The 21530-nt window shown below is 42.7% G+C and overlaps 1 protein-coding gene across 5 annotated transcripts in view; it reads left to right on the top strand.

Annotated features, from left to right (window-relative positions):
* KLC3 (kinesin light chain 3) overlaps positions 1–21530 on the top strand; it is a 1068754-nt gene that overhangs the window by 684063 nt on the left and 363161 nt on the right. For all 5 annotated transcript variants that reach the window (XM_085625583.1, XM_085625579.1, XM_085625581.1 and 2 more), the window contains one exon: positions 19755–19842. In XM_085625583.1, coding sequence (XP_085481709.1) covers positions 19755–19842 — 88 coding nt within the window. The remainder of the gene's footprint in view (positions 1–19754; positions 19843–21530) is intronic.

Here is a 21530-nt window from a genome sequence, read left to right as displayed (position 1 = left end):
CATAGACTTTTATCTTACTTGCGCCAAAAATAAATGCGGATATATACAGATAAAATGACAAAAAAATAAATATGGATAAATACAGACGGAAATGTTAAAAAAATAAATACCATAAAACCGAGAGCCCTATTTATAAATTATCATCCCATGCGCAGTGGATTCCCTTTCTCAAAACAAACCATCTCTAGATGGATGGTCTCTTACATTGCCTTGGCTCATTCTACAAGGGAAAAAGGCCTCCACTACGGCCCGTCTTAGAAAAGTACCCATTGCAGAAATATGTAAAGCTGCCACATTGCGATCAGTGCACACCTTCGCTCGCCATTATTGCTTGTATTCTGACACTCAGGCATATGCCTAGTTTGGGCAAGCCTTGTTAAGGAACCTGTGTGCGTAAATTACTCTTAGTGTTGTTAACTGCTTTGGTGTTCATCCACAGACATTAGGAATGGGCTTGCTATTCTATTCAGTGCGTATTACTATTGATGAGTATTCCCTGGAAGAGAAGGATAAGTTACTTATCTCTTCCAGGGGTATACTCATCAAAGTCATAAGCAACCCACCCTCCTCCCCGGACGAATACCATATGCAGTAGTACTCTTATGGCTTAGTATCATTACACATTTTAATAGGCCGTAAAGAAGACCTGACCGAACTGTAACCTGTGGGGCATGATGGGAGAATGGAGGTCTTGGAGGTCTTAAAGGCACGACGCCAGTTTATTCTTTTGTGGTTTATCTATGTATCCTTTGAGCTAACGTGCCTTCTATTACTGTGCCTTTTTAAAAAAAAATAAAGGCTACCTTTAAAAAGTGAAATCATGCATGTTCTATGTTACAGAAATGCTATTAGATATATGTTTATTTTAAATGAAAAATTAATTGTAATTTTGGCATTTTAGCTTATTTAGTGATTTGGGCTGCATGTGTGTGTATATAAATACATATTTAGTACACAAATGTATCACCCATCCACCAGGGAGGCCCAGTTGGTTCCTTATTAGAAAGCAGCTTGAGGTATCTGGACCTGTTCTTACAGGAATATGTTACATGTTTACCATCTTATTTATAGGATAATGCAGACTTTCTGAGAAAATTAGATGAAATCCCTTGGAAACAGGCGTTTATAATGGTGACACTGGACGTGGTCTCTTTATATACATCGATTGAGCATAAAAAATGGATTCTGGCGTGTGAATACTTTCTGAGAGATTGTCCCATAGAATGGTATGGCCATACTCACATGTTGCTTGAGATGTTGAAATACTGTCTTACACCATGTTTTTATCTTCAACAGTATGTACTACCAACAAAAACAGGGCACGGCGATGGGCACCGCGATGGGCACCTCCTTGGCCCCCACATATGCAAACTTGTTTATTGTGTGGTGGCAAAAGGAGGTTGCCTGGGCCCAAGAGAATAACAAATTCACTTAGAAAATCACAATGTGGACTCGGTTTATAGATGATTTGTCTATTCTATGAGAGGGCAGTGAGAGTGAACTCAATGCCTACCTGGAAATATTGAATAACAATGAATTAAATTTGCAATTTATGAGTAGTCGGAGCTGTTTCCACTGTGATTTTCGGGATGTGGCATCGGAGGTGGTTAATGATGTACTTACTACGAGGATCCATAGGAAACAGACAGCGACCAACGCCTTGCTACATGCATATAGTGGTCATCCGAATGCTTTAAAGTGGAGCATCCCCTATAGTCAAATGCTAAGGGCCAAGCGGGTATGTTCCACAGAGAAGTTGTACAATAATGAGATGGACGATATGGCCAAGCATTTCCCCAAATGGAAGTATCCAGAAAGTGTCTTGGAGAATGCCAGGAAAGGAGCTGATGAGAAAACAAGAGACCAATTATTATATTCCCTGAGTAATAGCCCAAAAGAAAAATGTTTATTTTTTTAAACTTTTTATTGAGCAGAGCATTCAGGAAAGACAATTCATATTTACACATTAAATCAACAAAGAAAGAAAATTGGAGGCCCTTGAATACAGACCGACAAAAATCATTAATTAGTATATCTATTTCTACAGCTTATTAAGCAAAATTCAAGAAGTTTAAAAAACCTCGTCATAGAATCGTGAACCAAACAAGATTGCTTTTATCATCCCTCAATTTAACATTCTACAAGATATTTCCAAGTCAGAGAAAATGTTTTAATTGCCCCCACTCGTTTAGCATAAGCTTCTTCCAAATTTTTAGTACGTTTCATTTTGTTTCGCCATTTTTCAAACACAGGTACTTCCAGTGATCTTCAAATTTGTAAAATTGGAGAGCGAGCAACCAACATTGAAATAGCAAGAAAAAGCCCCTCAGATTTTGACAATATGCCTCTCGACTGGTTATACCAAACAGGACAGCTTCTGCTATTGGAGCATACGGTTTTTAGATCGCTCGACTAAAATACCTCAAACAAATTTCCCAAAGCACTCCCAGTTTAGGACAGGTAAAAAACATGTACCTCCATCCCCCTACCGATGGGGTACAACAGCGAAAACACCTATTTTCCATCCCAGGATACATTTTATTTAGGGCCTTTGGAGTATAGTAGGCCATCCAGTGAGAAAAAAACGCCATTCTTTTATAGTTAGCAGCTCTAAGGGTCTTATTTACTGTACTAGATATTGTTTGCCATTCCTGATAAGAAAAAACACATTAAGTTTCAGAGGCGACTTTCTCCAAAAACTTTAGGACCAATGGAGATTTGTCTTGGGTTCGCGTTAAGCGATACCAATTGCCGACCCCACACATATTTGAGGAATACAAGGCGGTGGCTGCCTTTGAGGGGGAACGATTAAGTATAAAATGATATTTATTAAAGAAATGAACTATTTGAATGAATTCAAAGAATAAGGGCTTGCTACGGCCATAACATCTGGCCTGAACTTCTTCCCAGGTAATCATCCTCCCCGCGAAGTCTATTTGAAGAATCCAAAAGCGTTTTGTACCTAGTTTTTTTGGGAAGTTTAGAGGTTTTTAGGAATGTGGGATTTGAGTTCCAACTTCTTGGATCATCTTGTTTATAAAAAATGTATCTATCCGTTTAGTATTAGATAGTAAACAAGCTGTAAAATCAAGAAATGCTGATTTATAATATAAACGAATATTCGGAAGTGCTAAGCCACCCAAGTGAGTATCTAGTTATAAAACCGAGAGCTTAACTCTAGCGCTCTTTTTGTTCCAGATGAATGATCTAATCATAGAGTCGATCCCTTTAAAATAACTAGCATTAATCTTAATTGAGATGTTAGAAAAAAGAAATATTAATAAGGGTAATATAGACATCTTGTAGCAAAAATCCCCAAGTAGCGTATAGGATCAGTTTTTAAAGCCTGTTGTTTCAGATTCTCTGGGAGAAACTCAGCCCCAGTATTTAAAATTATAATCTCAGTTTTGCTTGGATTAATTTTATATCCCCCTATTGATTCATATTGTCTGAATTCAGCCAGGATCTGTTCTATGTTTGGCTTATTGGGAGACAGATACAGGATGGCGTCATCAGCGAAGAGTTTTAATTTTGCCATGCCGCCAATCGGGGCTTTAATACCCATGTTAGCTCGTATTTTGATCGCTAGTGGTTGTATAAAAAAAAGTGAAGAAAAGGGGTGATAAGGGGCAGCCTTGCCTGGTCCCCCGGTTAATATCCACTGACCCTATTTGATCCCCATTCATTATTAACTGAGCCTGCGCCCCTTGGTAGATGTTTTGCTAAATTAAAATTACTTGAACCGGGATCCCAAACCTTTGAAGCCCAAAAATAAAGCATCCCAATTAACTAAATCAAAGGCTTTTTCTGCATCGACCATCATGATGCAGGCTGGTGTTAACGTTGTTAACGTTGAAATAATCATGTGCTTGAATCAAATATCCCGTATTTAATGACATAGTTCGCCCAGCAACAAAGCCCGTTTTATTGACATGAATTACATCCTGAGCCAAAGGAGTGAAACACTGTGCCCAGATCTTCATCAAGATCTTATAGTCGGCGTTTAAGAGGCTAATGGATTCACATTATTAGGTGGTTTGCCCTTTTTTGTCAAGCTAACCACAATTGCCCTCTTAAACTCCGATAAAACAGAGCCGCCAGCTTTAATATGGTTAAGTAGTTTCTTCAGAAATGGTGTCAGCTCCTTGGCAAAGGTTTTATAAAATTATATTGGAATTCAATCTTCCCCGCAAGCTTTTGCCCCTGCCAAAGATTTTATAACTGCCATAATCTCTAATCCTGTTATTTCATTTTGTAACTGAAAAACTGCATTCTGTGATATCCTGGGTTGTTGTACTGCAGGGAAATATTAATGGATCACGTCCATACTGGTCGTGTATTTAGTGGTATATAATTGTTGATTATGTTCAACAAAGTCCCGAGCCATGTCAGCTCTATCAGTTACCGTTGCATTAGATTTTGGGTCTATTACTTCCAAGATGCAGGCAGATTCCTGTCGAGCCTTTGTTGACCAGGCTAACATTTTGCCCACCATTTGACGTCCTTCGTATAGCTTTTGTAAATAGGTCTGGGAACTATTTATTTCTTCAAGAACAAAATAATCTCTCACTGCCTACTTTCCTTCTTCCCACTGACCCCGTGATGAAAAATTAAAAAAATTTAGAGGAGCTTTCGAGAGATAGCTGGAGTTCTGCAATTTTTTCAATACGTTCTCTGGCCTTTCCTGCTGATGCTGCAATTATCTGGCCTCGGGCCGCAGCTTTAAAGCCGCCCCAAACAGAGAAAAGTTCTGCCTTATATTCTAAAATCCACTCCCTGAACTGCTCAAGCCACAAAGGATCTTGAAGAAGGAGGCGGTCAATCTGTCAGCTGGACCTCCTCCTCCTCCCAGCCCCAATTTCTATATCGATCTGAACATAAGAATGATCAGAGGAAGCATTTGCACCAATTACTGCAGCCCTAAGCACCAAAGAACGTGAAATCAATAAAAAAATCAATTTGTGAAGCTGTCGGAAATTGACGAGAACAGCAAGTATATTCCCGGGCAGTCTGATTAAGCAATCGCCATGCATCAATTAGCTGAAGATCCTCTATCGAAGCATCTAAGACTTTTTTTGTCTTGAGCTTCAATTGTTTCTTATTCCTATTTGAGGTATCGGTTTTCAGGTATTGTATAAAGTTAAACTCACCCCCAAACACAATTTGACCAGAGACCCCGATCAGGAGCTTGGATATTGTCAGCAGTGTGGATGCATCATCTGTTATAGGCCCCTAGTAGTTAATAACATTATTAATCTGTTTATTAATTTTGACCGTAATCCAGATCCACCTACCCTGGGGATCCCGTTGTTCTTATAAGAATTCCCAATCTAATTCTCGTGAGAAATAGATTGCGACCCCTCTCATTGCCACCCCCGCTGAAGCAAAAGAAGCTCTAGAAAACATTCCTGGTATAAAACATGTTGGTGAGTTGGTTTTTAAAAGGGTTTCTTGAATAAAAAGAATTTGGGGTTTTAACGTAACAAGCCACCTAATTAATCCTCCATATTTTTGTCTATTCAATATCCCCTTGACATTTAATGAAATAATCCGGCATTTACCAGTTGTGCTCATTATCCCGGTAAAGAAAAGAAATGTTTTACATTCAATGTTCTACTCGGTGCTTAATTTTCCTGTTTGCTACTGCTCATTTCTATGCCCCCCCAACCCAACACCCTACAGCCATGGGCTCCCACCCCATGGCAACCCCCTCCCCTTAGAAATGTGGCATCCCCCGATTTCCGCATTTCCCCCTCCCTTTTAAGCTTAATGGTGCCCTGGTACTGCACTAAGAGTGACCCCCCCTCAAATGGAGCCATCTCCCCAACAGAAAGAAAACACATCCCAGAAAGAGAAAAAAAAGCAGACAGGAAAAGAACAATATAAGATTACTTCCCTACTGAAATTACTTTCAGCAGTTCCTGTGCCTCCTCAATTCGTGTACACATATGAAACTTCCCCTGCACAAGAACTTTAAGTTTATACTTCTGCACAATGGAGGCTTGTGCTCCTTGAGCTTTAAAAAGATATAGTAGTTTTACAAACTCCTTGCGTCTACATGCAGCTGCAACAGACATGTCTGCAAAAATTCTACATTTAGTCCCGTCATTAATGTCGAATTGTCTCAACTGGATTGCTTTGGTCAATATCTTCTCCTTGACACGAAAGTCCACAAAGTTGACTAATATTTTGCGAGGAAACTTCAAGTTGGGTGGAAGATGAGCTGGAACACGATGTGCCTGGGTCAATGTTAAATCTCCCGAAAACTGTGGAATCACCTTTTGCTTAAGAAATGTCTCCAGCTATTGGAGCATGTGGGCTCCTTCAGACCTCTCCCGGACCCCCACAATCCGCAAGTTTGCGCGGCATGAATGATTTTTGAGTTCTTCGATTTTATTCTTCAAATGTATTTTATCGTGAACCGCTAAGTTTACTTGCTGAAACATGGCATTCATTTGATCCTCTAGTCGGGATATCCTTGATTCAGCTTCCTGAATTCTAATAGGAAAACTTGCAACCGCCTCTTCAATTTTGCCCAGTCAGAGGTGAAGTGCCGCTATCTCAACTTCTTGAGATTTCTTCATGTCTCAAATTTCTTAAAGTATTAAATTGAGCATGGTCTTAATGTCAATCTGGCGTATGTTGGCCATATCATTTTGAATTTCGGAATCCGGTTCCTCCAGTCCTGGCTGGGCCTCTCGTTTATGTTTTAAGGCTAACAGCTCTGATGGCTCTGGACTGCCCTGGTCTTGGGTCTTCTCCTTAGTTGGAACTGATAGAACCTTCTCCTTAGTCGAAGCTAATGGAGTTTTCTGTATCTGTGGCTGACCCTGAGCCTGGAGAGAGCCCTCAAGCTGATATTGTGTTGAAGTTTTGCTGATAGAGGAATGCGAGGGCTGAGCTACCACAGCCCGTGGACTGGGCGAAAGCGGGACAACCTTCATCAGACAATAAGTCTCCTGTTATCGAAGCCTGAGTTAAAACTTCAGTGAGGGAGGAAGATGCTGGCGAGGGTGACATAGATATAGATGGGGGAGAAGGTGGGTCAGATAACGGTGCTGTACTCCCTAATGGCTCAGATGTTAGTCCGCCTGGTGAACCTTGGCTTGGTTTTGTGAATACTTGAGCAGATATAGGTAGAAGATTCTTTTTAACGAAAAGAGGAAGGTCCTTTGAATTTTTTAACTCTTGTTTTTTTCACCCGCAGGAACCCCTAGCACTGTGTTTTGTCCCTTGTCTTTCCTCGCCAGCTCTGCGGCCTCTATCAAGCTTATCTCATTTTGAACCTCCTTTGATCTTCCAACACGTGCTGATTCTCGGAGGTATCCGTCTCTGAACCCTTGGAGCTAGAGCTTAACTCCCCACTAAAGCATTTTGTTACCAGCTTTTGCTACCGACTGATTAAGTTTAGCTTGGACAAGAAGTTTTTTAGTCTTTGCAGCTGCTGTGTCTATTTTGGCGGCTGCAGTTGCCAGCTTTACCTGTTTCCACATGTTGGTTACTCTCCTTTTTGTTCCCTCCTGTGCTGTAGTTTTAAAGAATAATTTTGTATTGCAAAAAAACTTTCAGCTACTTTATTGCTTCTAATGTTGTAACGCTGTACCACTACTCGACACAGCACTGATCCACCACTTTTCCCCAGTTTCTGCTTGATGCAAAATGCCGCTCACCTTCATCCAGCAACCATTCACCAGCAGTCAGCGCAGTCTTGCCACCTTCTCCTCACCTTGGCTCTCCTTGGCTAGAAGCCGCTCTCCCTCCGCACTCAGTGTACTGTGTATTGTGCTTTGTTAATTCACAGTTCATGAGGAAGAAGAGAAGAAATGTCCGTTGTTTGATGTCCGGAGTCTCGCATTCAGCTCCTCACAGCTCGGCTGTTAGCCCTTACCCGGGCCTTTCCGCCCGAGTTGAAACTTGATAAATCACTCTGCACACCGCGGCGAGGAAACTGCTCCACGCACTACCCTCGGCGTGCAAATTCTCCGTTCAGCGTTCTCCTCCGTGCTCCGCTCCTAATTCTGCCGACTAGCGTGCCCGGTGTGCTCCATTGCTGAGGGGAGGAGCAGCGGTCACCTGAGGCTAGGTGGAGGCTAGGTGGAGGCGGGGTTCTCCTCCATAGCCCGCGGTTCTCTCCTCAACCAAATCCGAAAGTTGTTTAGCTACAATGAGCGGATTTTCCCCAAATGCATGCAGCTCCAAAAGAAAAATGTTATGAGATAAAGAGAGTATGGTTGAAATGCAATGCTGCACAATTAAACATTAAGGTGGATTCTCCAGAAGAATTGTCATATTTTAAAGAAGGATGAGCATCTGAAAGACATTGTAGATATGGGCCCTCGATTAACTTCTAAGATGAGATCTCTGGGAGATATTCTGACCTCCAGCTATTGTGACCCGAACCCTACCCCCCCCCCACCACCCCAAAGAAAATTGGCTTTCATAAAATATGGGAGGCTTTATAAAATGGAACTCCTGTAAAGCATGCAAATACGGCTCGATTTGAAGGTAAAGAAGTGAAAAACAGTGACCGTGTCACTTGTAATACGGATCATGTGATCTATGCCCTCAAATGTGGGTGCAATAATCTATATGTGGGTAGCACCATAAATAAGTTAAAGCTGAGAATATTACAGCATATTCAAGCTATAACAAATGGTGATAGAAGTTACCCAAGGACATGCCACTTTGAACAGTTTCTCATTCGATCATGATCAACTTTTAATTATTGTGGAATTAAGCATATTCAGGCCCACCCAAGGGGAGGAGATCGAAAAAAAGGACTAAGGAAGCAAGAATCGTGATTGATACTGTTAATAGTAACAGAGATACCTTGGGGCCCCAATACTGATGCCGAACTATATGTTCATTTCTGATTTGGACATTGAATGAAATAATGCCTTAATCCCATGAATTCTGTTGGACCCTTGTACTTAAATTTAGAGATGTATAATGCTAATGGTGGGAGTGGAGGTGATATTATAATTTCATCTGGAGTGCAAGGGAATTACGCATTGAATGTTTTTTTTTTCATGAATAACATATCCCCTTGCACTACGTAGGAGAATTGTGTTGATGGGGTCTTTATGACTCCCTTTATATGCACTTTATAATCACCATGCACTTTTTAGATGACTGCATACACCAGTTTTATGTATCTCCTGGTACTATCTAGGAGAATTTTGTTGATTGGGTCTTTATGACTAGGTTTATATGCACTTTTAGCACCATGCACTTTTCAGATGACTATAGACGCCATTTTTAGGTATTGGTATTTCCATCACTAGAAATCGAATATTCCTCTGCAATAATTAGATGAAAGGCCTAATGAGAATTTGCTTATATTCTATTGATATGCACTTTATGAGCACTATGCACTTTCTAGATGGTGTGTCATATGTGCCAGATTATGTTTTATACATTTAGGAAGACGAGGATACTTAATAGGGCTTAGAAAATGTTTCCAGTGTAGTTCTAGTGGATATTGATAAGATCATATGTATCTATAAATTAAATATTTTCTAGTATTAGAGGGGTAAATCCATTGTTAAATTGGTAGAGTTGGTAGAACAGGCATGGTGCACTTTAGAGGCAGTATGCACTTAGATTCAATAATTGGGTAACCAAAGAAGCTAAAGTGTAGGTTTAAACTAAATGTTTTTATGACACATGAGAATATATAGAGCATATGCTCGATAAACTTATGTGGTCCTATATGTAATTTGTATATGTGATACTTTTAATCATGTCTTACCCATAATAAATGAACTGAGATATAGATTAATGGGACCTCATACTTTCAAAGAATAATTGGTTGTAGAATGATTTGGCACCTTTGCATATGGCGATAGATACAATATTTTGTAAAAAAGTCATTTTAAGAATACTTTTACAAAATAGGACATATTTAAGGAGTCCTGCAGAGGTGTGTCGATTGATGTAATAGATGCTGGTATGTTCCATTCAAGTCTCTTTGAGTTTGGAGGTCTAGTGTTTGAGGGACATCAAAATGAAAAATGGACCGATTATAATAATGCTGCACGCCGTGATGACCGTGAGACCCAGTTGAAGGCGTCAGCCAAAACATGTTGGTCATTGTGTTATTAGTCTCTGTGCAACAGGAGTCACTTAAAAAGAAAGTGTGGAAATAAAGAGAATCAAATTAAAAAAGAAGCTTGGATGCCGCCTGTTCGTTGTGCCGCTGCGCGAGTGGTCCCGTGAAGGAGAACTGCTTTTGGTGGATATTTATATATCTATATAGATATATATATAAACATCCACCAAAAGCGGTCCTCCTTCACGGGACCACTCGCGCAGCGGCACAACGAACAGGCGCCATCCAAGCTTCTTTTCAAATTTGATTCTCTTTACTTCCACGTTTTCTTTTTAGAATATATATATGTGTGTGTATTTTTTATATGCTCCGTGGTCCCCACGCGCGGGTGAGAATATCCAGTGTTTATGACTTTGATGAGTATACATACCGCTGTAAGAGAACGAGGATTACAGGTAAGTAACTTATCCTTCTTGAACAATGACCCAAAATCACACCTGAATCCTTCCCAAAGACTTCCTTTTATAGAAGAGCTGTCTTGGACACTGCTGTTCAAGACCTTTTCTCCACTGCAACGAGTCTAGAACATTCTGACTTTGATTCTCATGTTGCAGCCTTGGTCCTGAATCTCGTGGGAACAACTCTGAGGCTGCTTGGCCTGTTAGCCTCATGAATCCTGCTTGTCTACTTCGCCAGGTAGCATATGTGGACTCTGCAGAGGCACCTGAAGTTTCAGTGGGCCCAGAACCAAGGAAACCTGTCGGATGTCATCCTGGTTTTGGGGAAGACTGCACAAGATCTGGAGTAGTGGCTGCTCCACCACAACCTAACCAGTTGCAGACACCTCTCCCTTCCCCACAGAGAGCTGACAGTGGTGATAGATGTGCCACTGCTGGAGTAGGAATGGTATCTGGGAGAGGTGGAGATGAGAGGACTCTGATCTCTGGCGCAAACCCAGCACCACATCAATCTGTTGAATCTGCGGGCCATTTTCTTGGTGTTGAAAACCTTCTTGATGTCCTTCTGGGGACAACTGGTACAGGTTCTCATGGAGAACACCACTGCCATGTTGACCGCAACAAGCATAGCAAAGTGGGGTCCTGGTTCCTTTGCCAAGAGATGCACTGCCGGCTGGAGATGGGTAGAGGGTTAGGGCATCTCCGTGATCATGAACCACCTGGAGGGATATTTAGAAGCCAGAGCAGATGAGCTTAGCTACCGGCGCTTGATGGATCAGGAAAAGCAATTGTATCCCAAGATGGCGATGGGCATCTTCCGGCAGTGGGGAGAACCCTGGCTGGATCTTTTTGCCACTGTTGAGAATGCAGAGTGTCAACGCTTCTACACACTGGAGTTCCCAAGAACGCTCTCTGTAGGAGATGCATTCAGCTAGAGAGGAGCACGGGATACCCGTACACCTTTCTGTCTCTCATTATAAAGGATCCGGAACTACAAGGCCCAGATCACCTTAGTAGTTCTGGATTGGACCAGGAGAGCATGGTACCTTAAACTACTGGGCATGACCATTTGTCCTCCAATCAAGCATCAGTTTTGTTAGAATCTTCTATTACATCAGCAGTGTAGGGTTCTGCATACGAACCTGCGCAATCTACCCCTCCACACTTGGAGATTGAGCAGTGTCAGATGACTCCTTCAATCTACCACCCGACGTTATGGACATCTTTGCAGCCAGGAGTCAATTTACACAGTCCATTTACACCAGCCACTGAAAAAAAAGTGTGACCTGGTGTGGACTTCACAACACAGACCCCTTACAAGTTAAACTATTGGATGTTTTATTGTTTATTTTGGCCCAGAAAGGCCTTGCAATGGCATCTACTGATGGTTGTCCGGCCATTTGACATTTTTGCAATTGGCGCACCAACTCTCCTTGTTTAAACCTGTGGTGATGCAGCTTATTAAAGATCTGACAAACATGTTCCCTTTCAAACCATTTGTGATAACATAGTGATAATGTCTTCCTGACATTCCTCATTTGCCTCCCTTTGAGCCAATGCACAGTTTTTTGTTGCATCTTCTGACTCTTAAAACTGTGTTCCTCATTGCAATCACCTTGGCTTGTTGCGTGAGTGAACTCAAGGCTTTCTTGGTGCCGCTGCCTTACAACTACTTTCCCCACAGACAACATGATGTTAGTGTTCAGGGCACCCTTTTTGCCAAAAGGAATTACTCATTTTCACATTGGGTAATCCATCACCCTAACAACATTCTTTACTCTGTGTTACCCATTAACAGAGGAGAAGTGACTCTGTCAGCAGAACCTCAAGTCTTAAGCTTATACATTGATTGTACGATAGACCAACTGGTGGACAACAAGCTTTTTGTCGGTTTCTAAAGAAATAACATGTAGGGCGTTGCAGAAAAGGACTTTTTCAAGGTAGATAGTCTTCTGCATTAAGATCTGCTGTGCATTGAAGCAGCCTCCGGACGGACTAAGGGCTCATTCCACCAGGGCCAGGGTGGCTACCACTGCTTTGACATGCAAAGTGCCTAATTCTTGACACCCATCAAGCTGCAACATGGGCGTCCGTTTATATGTTCACAAAACTCTACTGCCTTGACAGATAGGCTTGACTGAGCAGCATTTTGCCTGTCCAGTCCTGCAGGAATCTTTGGTCTGAGTCACCTCCACAGACCTTCTACCATTAGAAGGTACTGCTTCTGTAACTATTCTAAAGGTGAGGAATTTGCGGTTAGAAGTATCCATCAGAGGGAACAAGTTACTTACCTTCATTAACTCTTTTTCTGGTGGATACTCTGGCGGTCTAACTGCAGATTCCTGGCCACCATCCTATCTCCCCATTCTGTGTGACGTTGCCTCCCTATTTGTATTGGTGCCCATGCCCCCAGTTTACTTTACCGATTATATACATTCATTTTTTTAATAACTTGTATTAGGCGCGTGGAATAGCTCTGGCTTTATTACAGCCTACTATAGTGGGGGAACGTGAGGGGGGGCGTCACTGAGAGCTTGAGGATTTACAGGCTTCTTTAGGTGAAATGCGCACGTCGAGTTGGACGGGTGACTTGCTCTGTCCAGCGTGACATGCACACTTAAACCCTCGCCTACAAGTGCACAGTATAGGAGCTTGGGGATTGCTGCTACAGCCTCCAAGTCTCCTAAGAAGCGTTCTCAGCGCCTCATCTATCCAATCATTGCATTGCTCTGCTGTGCCCCGATTGGCACAGGCCAGGTGTGGGACAGAAGGCCGAGCTGCCTTTGCACGCTTTCAAAAAGTGTGTGATGACACCCCTTGGCGCTCTTGACTTATAGCGCCTCGGAAGCAAAAGTGCTGTACAATTTTTATGCTGCTTCCTGGCTCTTACCCTTCTGAACTTGGGCATACACCTTGTCAGGAACCACTGTCCTCGAACCTCGGTATGGGTTCTGCCACTCCCCCACAACAACCAGACTCTCTCTCTCTTCTCCAGTTACCGGACACCGATCACACCCTAGGAAGCACGGCCCACCAACTTTCCCCGGACTGGCCCTTTAACTTTCCCAGTGAGGAAGAAGACCACGCCCCCAAGAGGACGGACAACTGTAGCCCATGGCAGCGTGAAAAGGAAGAGGCCGACGAAGGTGTCGTCATCGACCGGAAGGAGGAAGCAGAGGAGATCCGGACGAATGAAGCAGCGAGAGCTGCTGGAAACCCGAAGCCTGAAAACCCCATTGAACCACCGGATGACGCTGCGTCCCGCCACGGCCCTGGAGGGACGTGACTACAACAGGTGCATGCCAGGCTCCAGGGAGTCGGGAGCAGGGAGGGAAAACCTGGGTTTGCCGGCAAAACCGGGAATCAAGCGAAGGAGGGCTGAGCTGTTCTGTTCTCCACCTCTTTCCCCTGGTGTCGGTTCTTTCTACCCCTCCCACACACACCATAAGTATGTTCGGGTGAAAATCCCTCTCTTCCCCGTTTCCCAGCGAATCAGACAGACGTAGGCTGTTTTTCAATTTTTTTTTTTATTGAGGAATACAGAGAAGAATGAGCGTCAAAGAGGAGACGTTTATCCCCCGAAGAGGAGCGCCAGTGGACTGACTCTGATTTAAGTGCTGATTCCCTAACTGTTGGCTGCCTTTAATAATCGACACCCTATAATAGCAAAAGCATCGTATTGCGTCAGCGTGGTCCCTTCTGCTACTGACACCTACTGAGTTATTTGCAGTTTTGTATTCGTTTTCCTCAGAACCCTACTCCAGCAGCGGTTTGCCACCAAGTTAATGGCAGGAAGAAGTGATGTGACTTCCAGGGCAGCTCAAACTTGTACACCCTCTGCCTGGCAGGGTCAGTAAGCCAGTATGTGCCTCGTTCCTTGGTCCGGGTCCAGTGGTCGGTGAGTGGGCAGCCTCTGCAGCAGGAGGCGAGGGCAGCCTTCTGCGGTATCCCTTCCTTTTGAAATAATGAGGCTTGTGTCCACTGAGGAAGAGTTGTTGGTGGTGATCAGCTCTGAGGTGTTCTTACCCATCTTGTACAAGCTGGGGATTACCCAACATTGTAGAAGAGGAATGAGACCAACTCATTGGCGTGTCACCAGGGACCAGCAATGCTGTTAGAACCGATGATCTAGTGCGGCCACCACTGTGCCTCCCTACTGGTGCTAGAAAACTGACCTGATTGCATTAACACCACTCTCGTTTGTTCTGCATGATCTGCATGTCTTTCAAAGCCAGACCAGCGCATGAAAAGTGTGTACATTCCTCTTCGGGAGTCTGGAGATGCAAAGGTGCTGGAAGGGATGCTCCAAACCAGCTCTATACAAAATAAGCTATGCGTCTCCTTGCTGTCAGTCATTCCCTTCAGACAAAAACTTAAAAGTGTATCTCCCCTTGTGGCTTCCCGATAACCTTTCAGTTTCCATCTTTAAAGGAGAAAATCATGTTCCATGCTAATGACACAATATTGACCACTATTGACAGTCTCTTTCCTACTCTCTTGCCTTCTGACTCTCATCCAGCTTTCCCTAGTCAATCCCCCATACACTCTGCTCACTCTATCTAAATCATCTTCTCTAGTCAGTTCCCCTACCAATTCACCTCTCCACTCATTATCATACCCCCAACTCACCTACCAACACCATCCCACTTCCTCAGATGCTCTTCATTCTCCTCTCCCTCGCTCCCACACCCACCTCTATCCTTTCTTCACAAAATACTCCCACAAACCCCCTTCCAGATCTCTTCTCTTCAATGGGTACTGATCTCCACTCTCTCACTCCCACCATCCACCATCTCCCCCAACAACCCAGTATGATCAAGCTAACCTTCCACTACTTCCACGCCAACACCCCAAACCGCTCATCCAACACCTGATACTTAATTATCGGCCTCCCTTTCCTGTCTCCCTTGCCATTCCATCCATGCTCCATTCTTCTGCATCACCCCATGCCCATCTCATCTCTCTTCCTGTGCCTCCATACAGCTCTGGGCTCTCCCCATCTGCTCTATCAGTTTGCTCTCCATCTGCACATCTGAACCACAAACTTAACTCGGAACACGTTTGGGAAGAGCAACATAAGCCCCCATACTCCCCTGAGCCTCAATTGCCCCTTTCTCTTAACTCCTGTCTTCTTTATCATATCGCACAAAGAAAATCGACATCCTTACACAATAATTATTATTACTCCCCTAGACCCAAATGGGCATACTTTCCCCTCAGTGAAAATGACCAATACAGTCTTGTCGACAGCTATGAAAGCACCGTAGCCTATGACTTTCAGCTTCCTAGCCAAGCACACAACTGCCTACCCATTCCCACCATCATCTCGAACCACAGTCAGATCCCGTAAGGCCTTTAATAATTTATCCATAGTATCCTAAGAGTCTCTGTTTTAATCGTTGGTACTCATGAATGCTGCTACTGATTAAAGTTTATGTACCTGTATTATTTTTACCTTGCGATTATTATTTGCACTGTAATGTTTTCATTGGTTTATTTTTATGATCGTGCCATCCCAGTTATTTGATTGCAATTTGCATTGTTTTTTAACTTATATTTATCATCTGCATTGAAATGTTTGATCTGTATACTTTTAGGCACCCGAGTGGTGCGAAATAAAATTGATGATGATGATGACTTTAATCTTCCTACCCATTCCCACCATTATCTCGAACCACAGTCACTCTGACCCATATGCACTACCTCCCAAAATCACACAATCTCTTCTAACATTATCCAAGTGCCACTCTGCCTCCAACATCCTGTGCATAAACTCACCAGATCTTCCCTCACTTGTTTGCTGCAAAACTGATGTTCTGCAGTCAAAACAGCGCCTTGAGATCTCGGAAAACATCAAGGAATTCAACCCTGATATCATGTTTCTCACTGAACCCTGGCTCAATGATAACCTCAAACAATGTTCTGCGCCTCCTTGTACCCCTGCTCTATTCCATTCTGCCCTGCGACTGATAATACAGACAATGTGTGGGTCTAGTGGTTATTCACCCAAACTCAAAGCTACAGGCACCTCCCCGTAAATGTTTTCAACCCGTCAAGTGCATGTCTCTGCAAATCTCCTCATCCACTTCTCCCAACCTCAGGTAAACGTTATTCATCACCCCCTGGCCAAACTAACACTTTTGTTGAAAAATGCAGGGAATTTTTCACATCATAGATTAATCAGCTCCGACCGCATCATCTTCCTTCATGACGTCAATCTTTGCTGGGGCACAGAAGGCAACAAAAATATAGACACCTTCTACTACTTTGTGAGTGGCAATGAACTCCAAAATGAAGAACTTCCAGAAACCCACACTCTGCAAGGGTGCCACTCTGGATCTGATCATATCCAGCGCTCTCTACCTTACAATGACTCCATCCCGGTAGGCTGGTCAGAACACTTTCCTTCACAGTGTCCTCTACCTACCCTGAAACCTCCAGTCAACCAGATAAGTAGAAAATCTGGTTCAGAGACGCAAATAACATCAACATTGAAGCCCTTGCTGACATGGTCTCCCAACCCAACATCAATAGGGCCACAGACAGATTTCCACGTTTTTATGGCTGAAACCTTGTTGAATTGAACTTTTGTATAATAAGTTATAATTGTTGTCCTGTTTATTCAAAATCTGCACAAATTGTATTCAGTGTTGTTCTGCGTAATTTCATTCATTGCTTCTTTATTGACCCGTTTGTATTCATGCTGTTTTGTTATGGTTACTAAAGCAGAAATAAACCAATTTGATGATGGAGATTTAATGATGTCTTAATGGAATTCTTGATTGAAGAACTTGCACCTCTCATGAGCATATGCAGCAGACACAAACCACCTCTACCTTGACACTCAAAAGACCTAAATGAAGAAAAGAAGAATCTCAGAAAACTTGAGAAAGAATGGGGAAAGCACCACCCAACTGAATCTGACTAAGCTGCGATCTGTGAGAAACAATTGCAGAGACCACATCCCTGGAGACAACTCATCAATATCTGAATCCTCCTGCTAAGAACAAGCCTATACTTCTATTTGAAGTAATCAACCAGGACAATGCCTCTTCTCCCAATACCTCACACATGTTTTCTAAAGCCTTATGTAACAACTTTGTGGGATTCTTCGACAATAAGGTCAAAGACATAAAAATCCCCCTGCCAGTCACCTTTGATGATAAAGCCAATTAGAATCTATCTTGTAAGACACTGCAGACATGGTCCTCTTTGTCCCCAGTTTCAGAGTTAGAACTACTGTTGACCATATCCAAGGCGAAATCCTCAAATCATCTTTGCAAATCTATTACTGGCCCAATCAATAAAGTCTTCGCCAAACAGATGCTCCCATTTTGGCCCATCTTGTTCAACTCCTCCCCCAAACTGGGTACATTCCCCAACTGTCTAATAGTAGGTCAAATAGTCCCTCTTAAAAAAAAAAAACAATCAGTAGGCCTCATTGGCTTTAACAATTTTCATCGAGCCTCCACTCTTCCATTCTTAGGTAAGGTTATTGAAAGCTGTGTAGCCTCTGAATTGTCTTCTCACATCAATGCAAACGACCTCCTTTACACTTTCCAGTCTGGCTTCCTCCATGGCCAAAGCACCAAGACTGCAGTTCAGAAGATTTTAGACGACAATCTCTGCACCCTAGACACTGAAAAGTATTTTCTTCTTGCTCTCCTCAACCTATCTGATGCATTTGACACAATCATCCACCAGGTTTTGATAAACACCATGAAGCATTGAATGGGAATTTAAGATGTAGTCTTTAACTGGTTCACCTCCGATCTAGCAAACCACTCTGAACATCAGATTCTCTATTTCAAAGACAGTTAACCTGTGGAAAGGGGTTCCTCAAGGCTGGATCTGCTCTCTAACCCTATTTAATCTCTATCTCGAAACTCTCTGTGTGATCCTTAGGACCCCTAGGATCCTATTCCACCTGTACACCGACAATATCCAAATATCCAAATCTACCTGAAGGTCATATCTCCGGACGAGACCACCCTCCTATCCAACACCTTGAATTGAATTGTGGATGTAAAATCACCACCTCATCCCAGAACAGGACCAAAAGTTAGTTGTACAGGTGGTGGTTATCTCCAGACTTGACTACAGGAACGCTCTCTTCTCAGGCATCCCCAAAGTTCACTTATGTCTGCTGAGAGAGGTTCTACATGCTGCAGCCCGCTTTGTGACTGGTCAGAAGAAATATGACTACATCACTTCTATCCTGCTAACCCTTCAATGGTTACCTGTAGAGGCCAGAGCACAATTTTAAAACCAACTGCACCACACACAAAACACTGCACTTATCGTCGCCCATGTATCAAATTGATAAACTGAAAAATTTAGCCGGAAAACAGGGATTATGAAATGCTCAGTCCCTTCTCCAGGAGCCTTCCACCTTCAAACGAGAGTGGTTCATTAGTCAGCCTTTGTCCAGAAGCACCACAAGAATTTGAAACTTCCTCCGTATGACCACATGCCAAGCTACCTTCAAAAAAATCTTAAATCGCTTCTCTTTGAAATACACTTGGGTTCAATTCCTTTTGCCCATACCCGCTCTCTAATGTCTGCTTTAATTGTTCCGATGTATCTCAAATATTCTCTTGCGCTGATTGTCTGGGACCTTTACTCATGTACAGCTTATCTCACACTCACTCTTGATTGCCTGCTTTTATTTCCTCCTTGTTTACAACTATGTTCCCCCTTGGGCCTTGTGCCTTCTGCTGCCTTTGTACTCCACCCCTATTGCCTTAATATTGGCACTCTTTTTCGATTTGAATAGTAAAAACTGTTTACCAAGGTTCGTAACCCAGGTTTCCACTGGCACACAGAATTCTTACAGGAATGGTGGCAGCGTGCTGCGCTTTCTCCACACCCAGAACAGTTGCATTACATGCAGCTGTGTAAGATTCCCGGCATGTGCGGCGCATTCACTATTGCCACAAATGTGACTACATCATCTGTGTATTACTCAAGCTTGCAAAAGTCTTTTGAAGTGTAAAAGCCAATATGATTGCAATTACCTGTTTATAATCCAATTAAGTATTTCTTGTCTCTTTCCATAGGATGCTAGAAATTTAACATGATGGTGTCTAGAAATGTTTAACGTATCGTATCTTTTCCAATTTTACTCACTTATTCACACATCTTGTGCTTATGATTTTTAGTCCTTTACTATTTGCTGGCCCTAAAAGAACATACTACGAAAGGAAATTTGGATATAAATATAATGTTTGGTTTCCCCACCATAGGGATCAGAACAAATACAAGGAGGCAACAGATCTCCTGAATGATGCCCTAGAAATTCGCGAACAGACGTTGGGCGTAGACCATCCTGCAGTAAGTGTCTCTTCCTTCTTCTATTCATACAGGAAGTATGAACAACTATCTCACAATCAGGGCGATTACACAATTTTACTTAACCTTTCACACAGACAGTGTCAAAGACACTATTCTATTAATATCACATATTGTCAAAGGGCCCTGTAATTTTCAGTCCACATCCTTGTAGCCAGAACAACTACAATATTTTGTCAACAATTCTCACTCTGATCCCAAAACACATGCCCTCTACAGACAGCACAACTACTACACTCTGCTGTTGATTGGATTTGCAACCATTATATGTACACTATTGCATTGCTACTCACCACAGACAGCACTACTGAATAATTCTCACCCCTTAAAATCCCCAAGGCCTGAACACCTGTAATGGCAAACCTTAGATCTCCCCTGGACCAAGGAATGTACCGTCACTTTCCCAGGGCGAGAATATCAGTTCCAAACTTATGGAATATAACATACACAGCACTTCCTAAGGTGGGCAAACTTTCAACACTCCCCCAAAGGCAAGGCAAGAAAACAATAATTTGCGCATCACTTGTGAGGAGTAGCGCAAACTTCCTAGAACACAATTACCTGCTAGAAGGGAATTCACCCATCCTTCTACAACAGAATACTTGGCCAAGAAGAGTCCACACCTCCTGCTACAAGGAAAAGACGAATTGGTATATCTGGGATGTATTTATTAGTAAATAGCATCACACAGTAAGCCAAATGCACCTAACATAGCAGACTCTAACATATCAATAATATGATTGAATATATATGTAGAAATATATATATGTATGGATATTAGAATCAGAAAATAAGGAGAGAATCAGTAAAGAATCAAGAGACAGTTAGTAGCAGAGACACCTCACCTAATGCTCCATCATTTCACCCCACTGTGTTCAAGGGGAGTCCATTGCTTGAACCGGGCGAAAGCTCAGAGGTGACACCACTTTTCCGTGACAACACGTCTGCTCCACGGATGAACTTCCACCAAGCCAGTGTAGACTCCCCTTTTTAATACACATTCAAAACACAGCGAAGCTTCTAGCAAGCCACGTCCCCTAGTTCTCAGAGAGCCCGTACCAGCTCGCTTCAAGGTCAGAGCAACGGTTGATCAGGCCCTTGCTATGACTACAAGTCAAACCATGTACATTCCTCTGATAAGAACCAGTTCTCTCTAGTCAGTAAAATGTGAAAAACAGGAAAAAAGAGCAGACCATGCCCTCCCCACTTTGCAGCTTCGTGCAGGCACAGAAAATGGCTTCAGAGTTAGTTAGTTAAGCCATGCACACAAAGGCCCAAAGCAAGATGGAATCAGAAAAGCAAGATGACATGAGACCATGTCAAAGGAGCACCTATAATTCTCATCCACACAACTTACAAGCACCACTGTGCACACAGAAAAGTTTGAAGCAATGTAAAGTCAGAAGGCAGAATGACATTAGACCACGTCAAAGACAATAGGTCAAAGTCATAATTCACATAACCCAAATTACATTATACACTTAATCCCTCAGTATACAACATTGAGCACATGTGTGCACCACCACCCACAACACTGCACCTCAACATCCCATACCTTCTATTCTTGGAAAGACTGTTCCACTAAAAGGCAGAAGAAAAGCAGGCGTATGCAAACCCATCCTACATTAAGGCTAAGGTAACATAACACACTTAAGTCAATACAAAATGGT

Source organism: Triturus cristatus, chromosome 9 (assembly GCF_964204655.1).
Source record: "Triturus cristatus chromosome 9, aTriCri1.1, whole genome shotgun sequence".
NCBI lineage: Eukaryota > Metazoa > Chordata > Amphibia > Caudata > Salamandridae > Triturus > Triturus cristatus.
The sequence above is the reverse complement of the archived record's forward strand: the minus strand, read 5'-3'. Positions and strand labels throughout refer to the sequence as shown.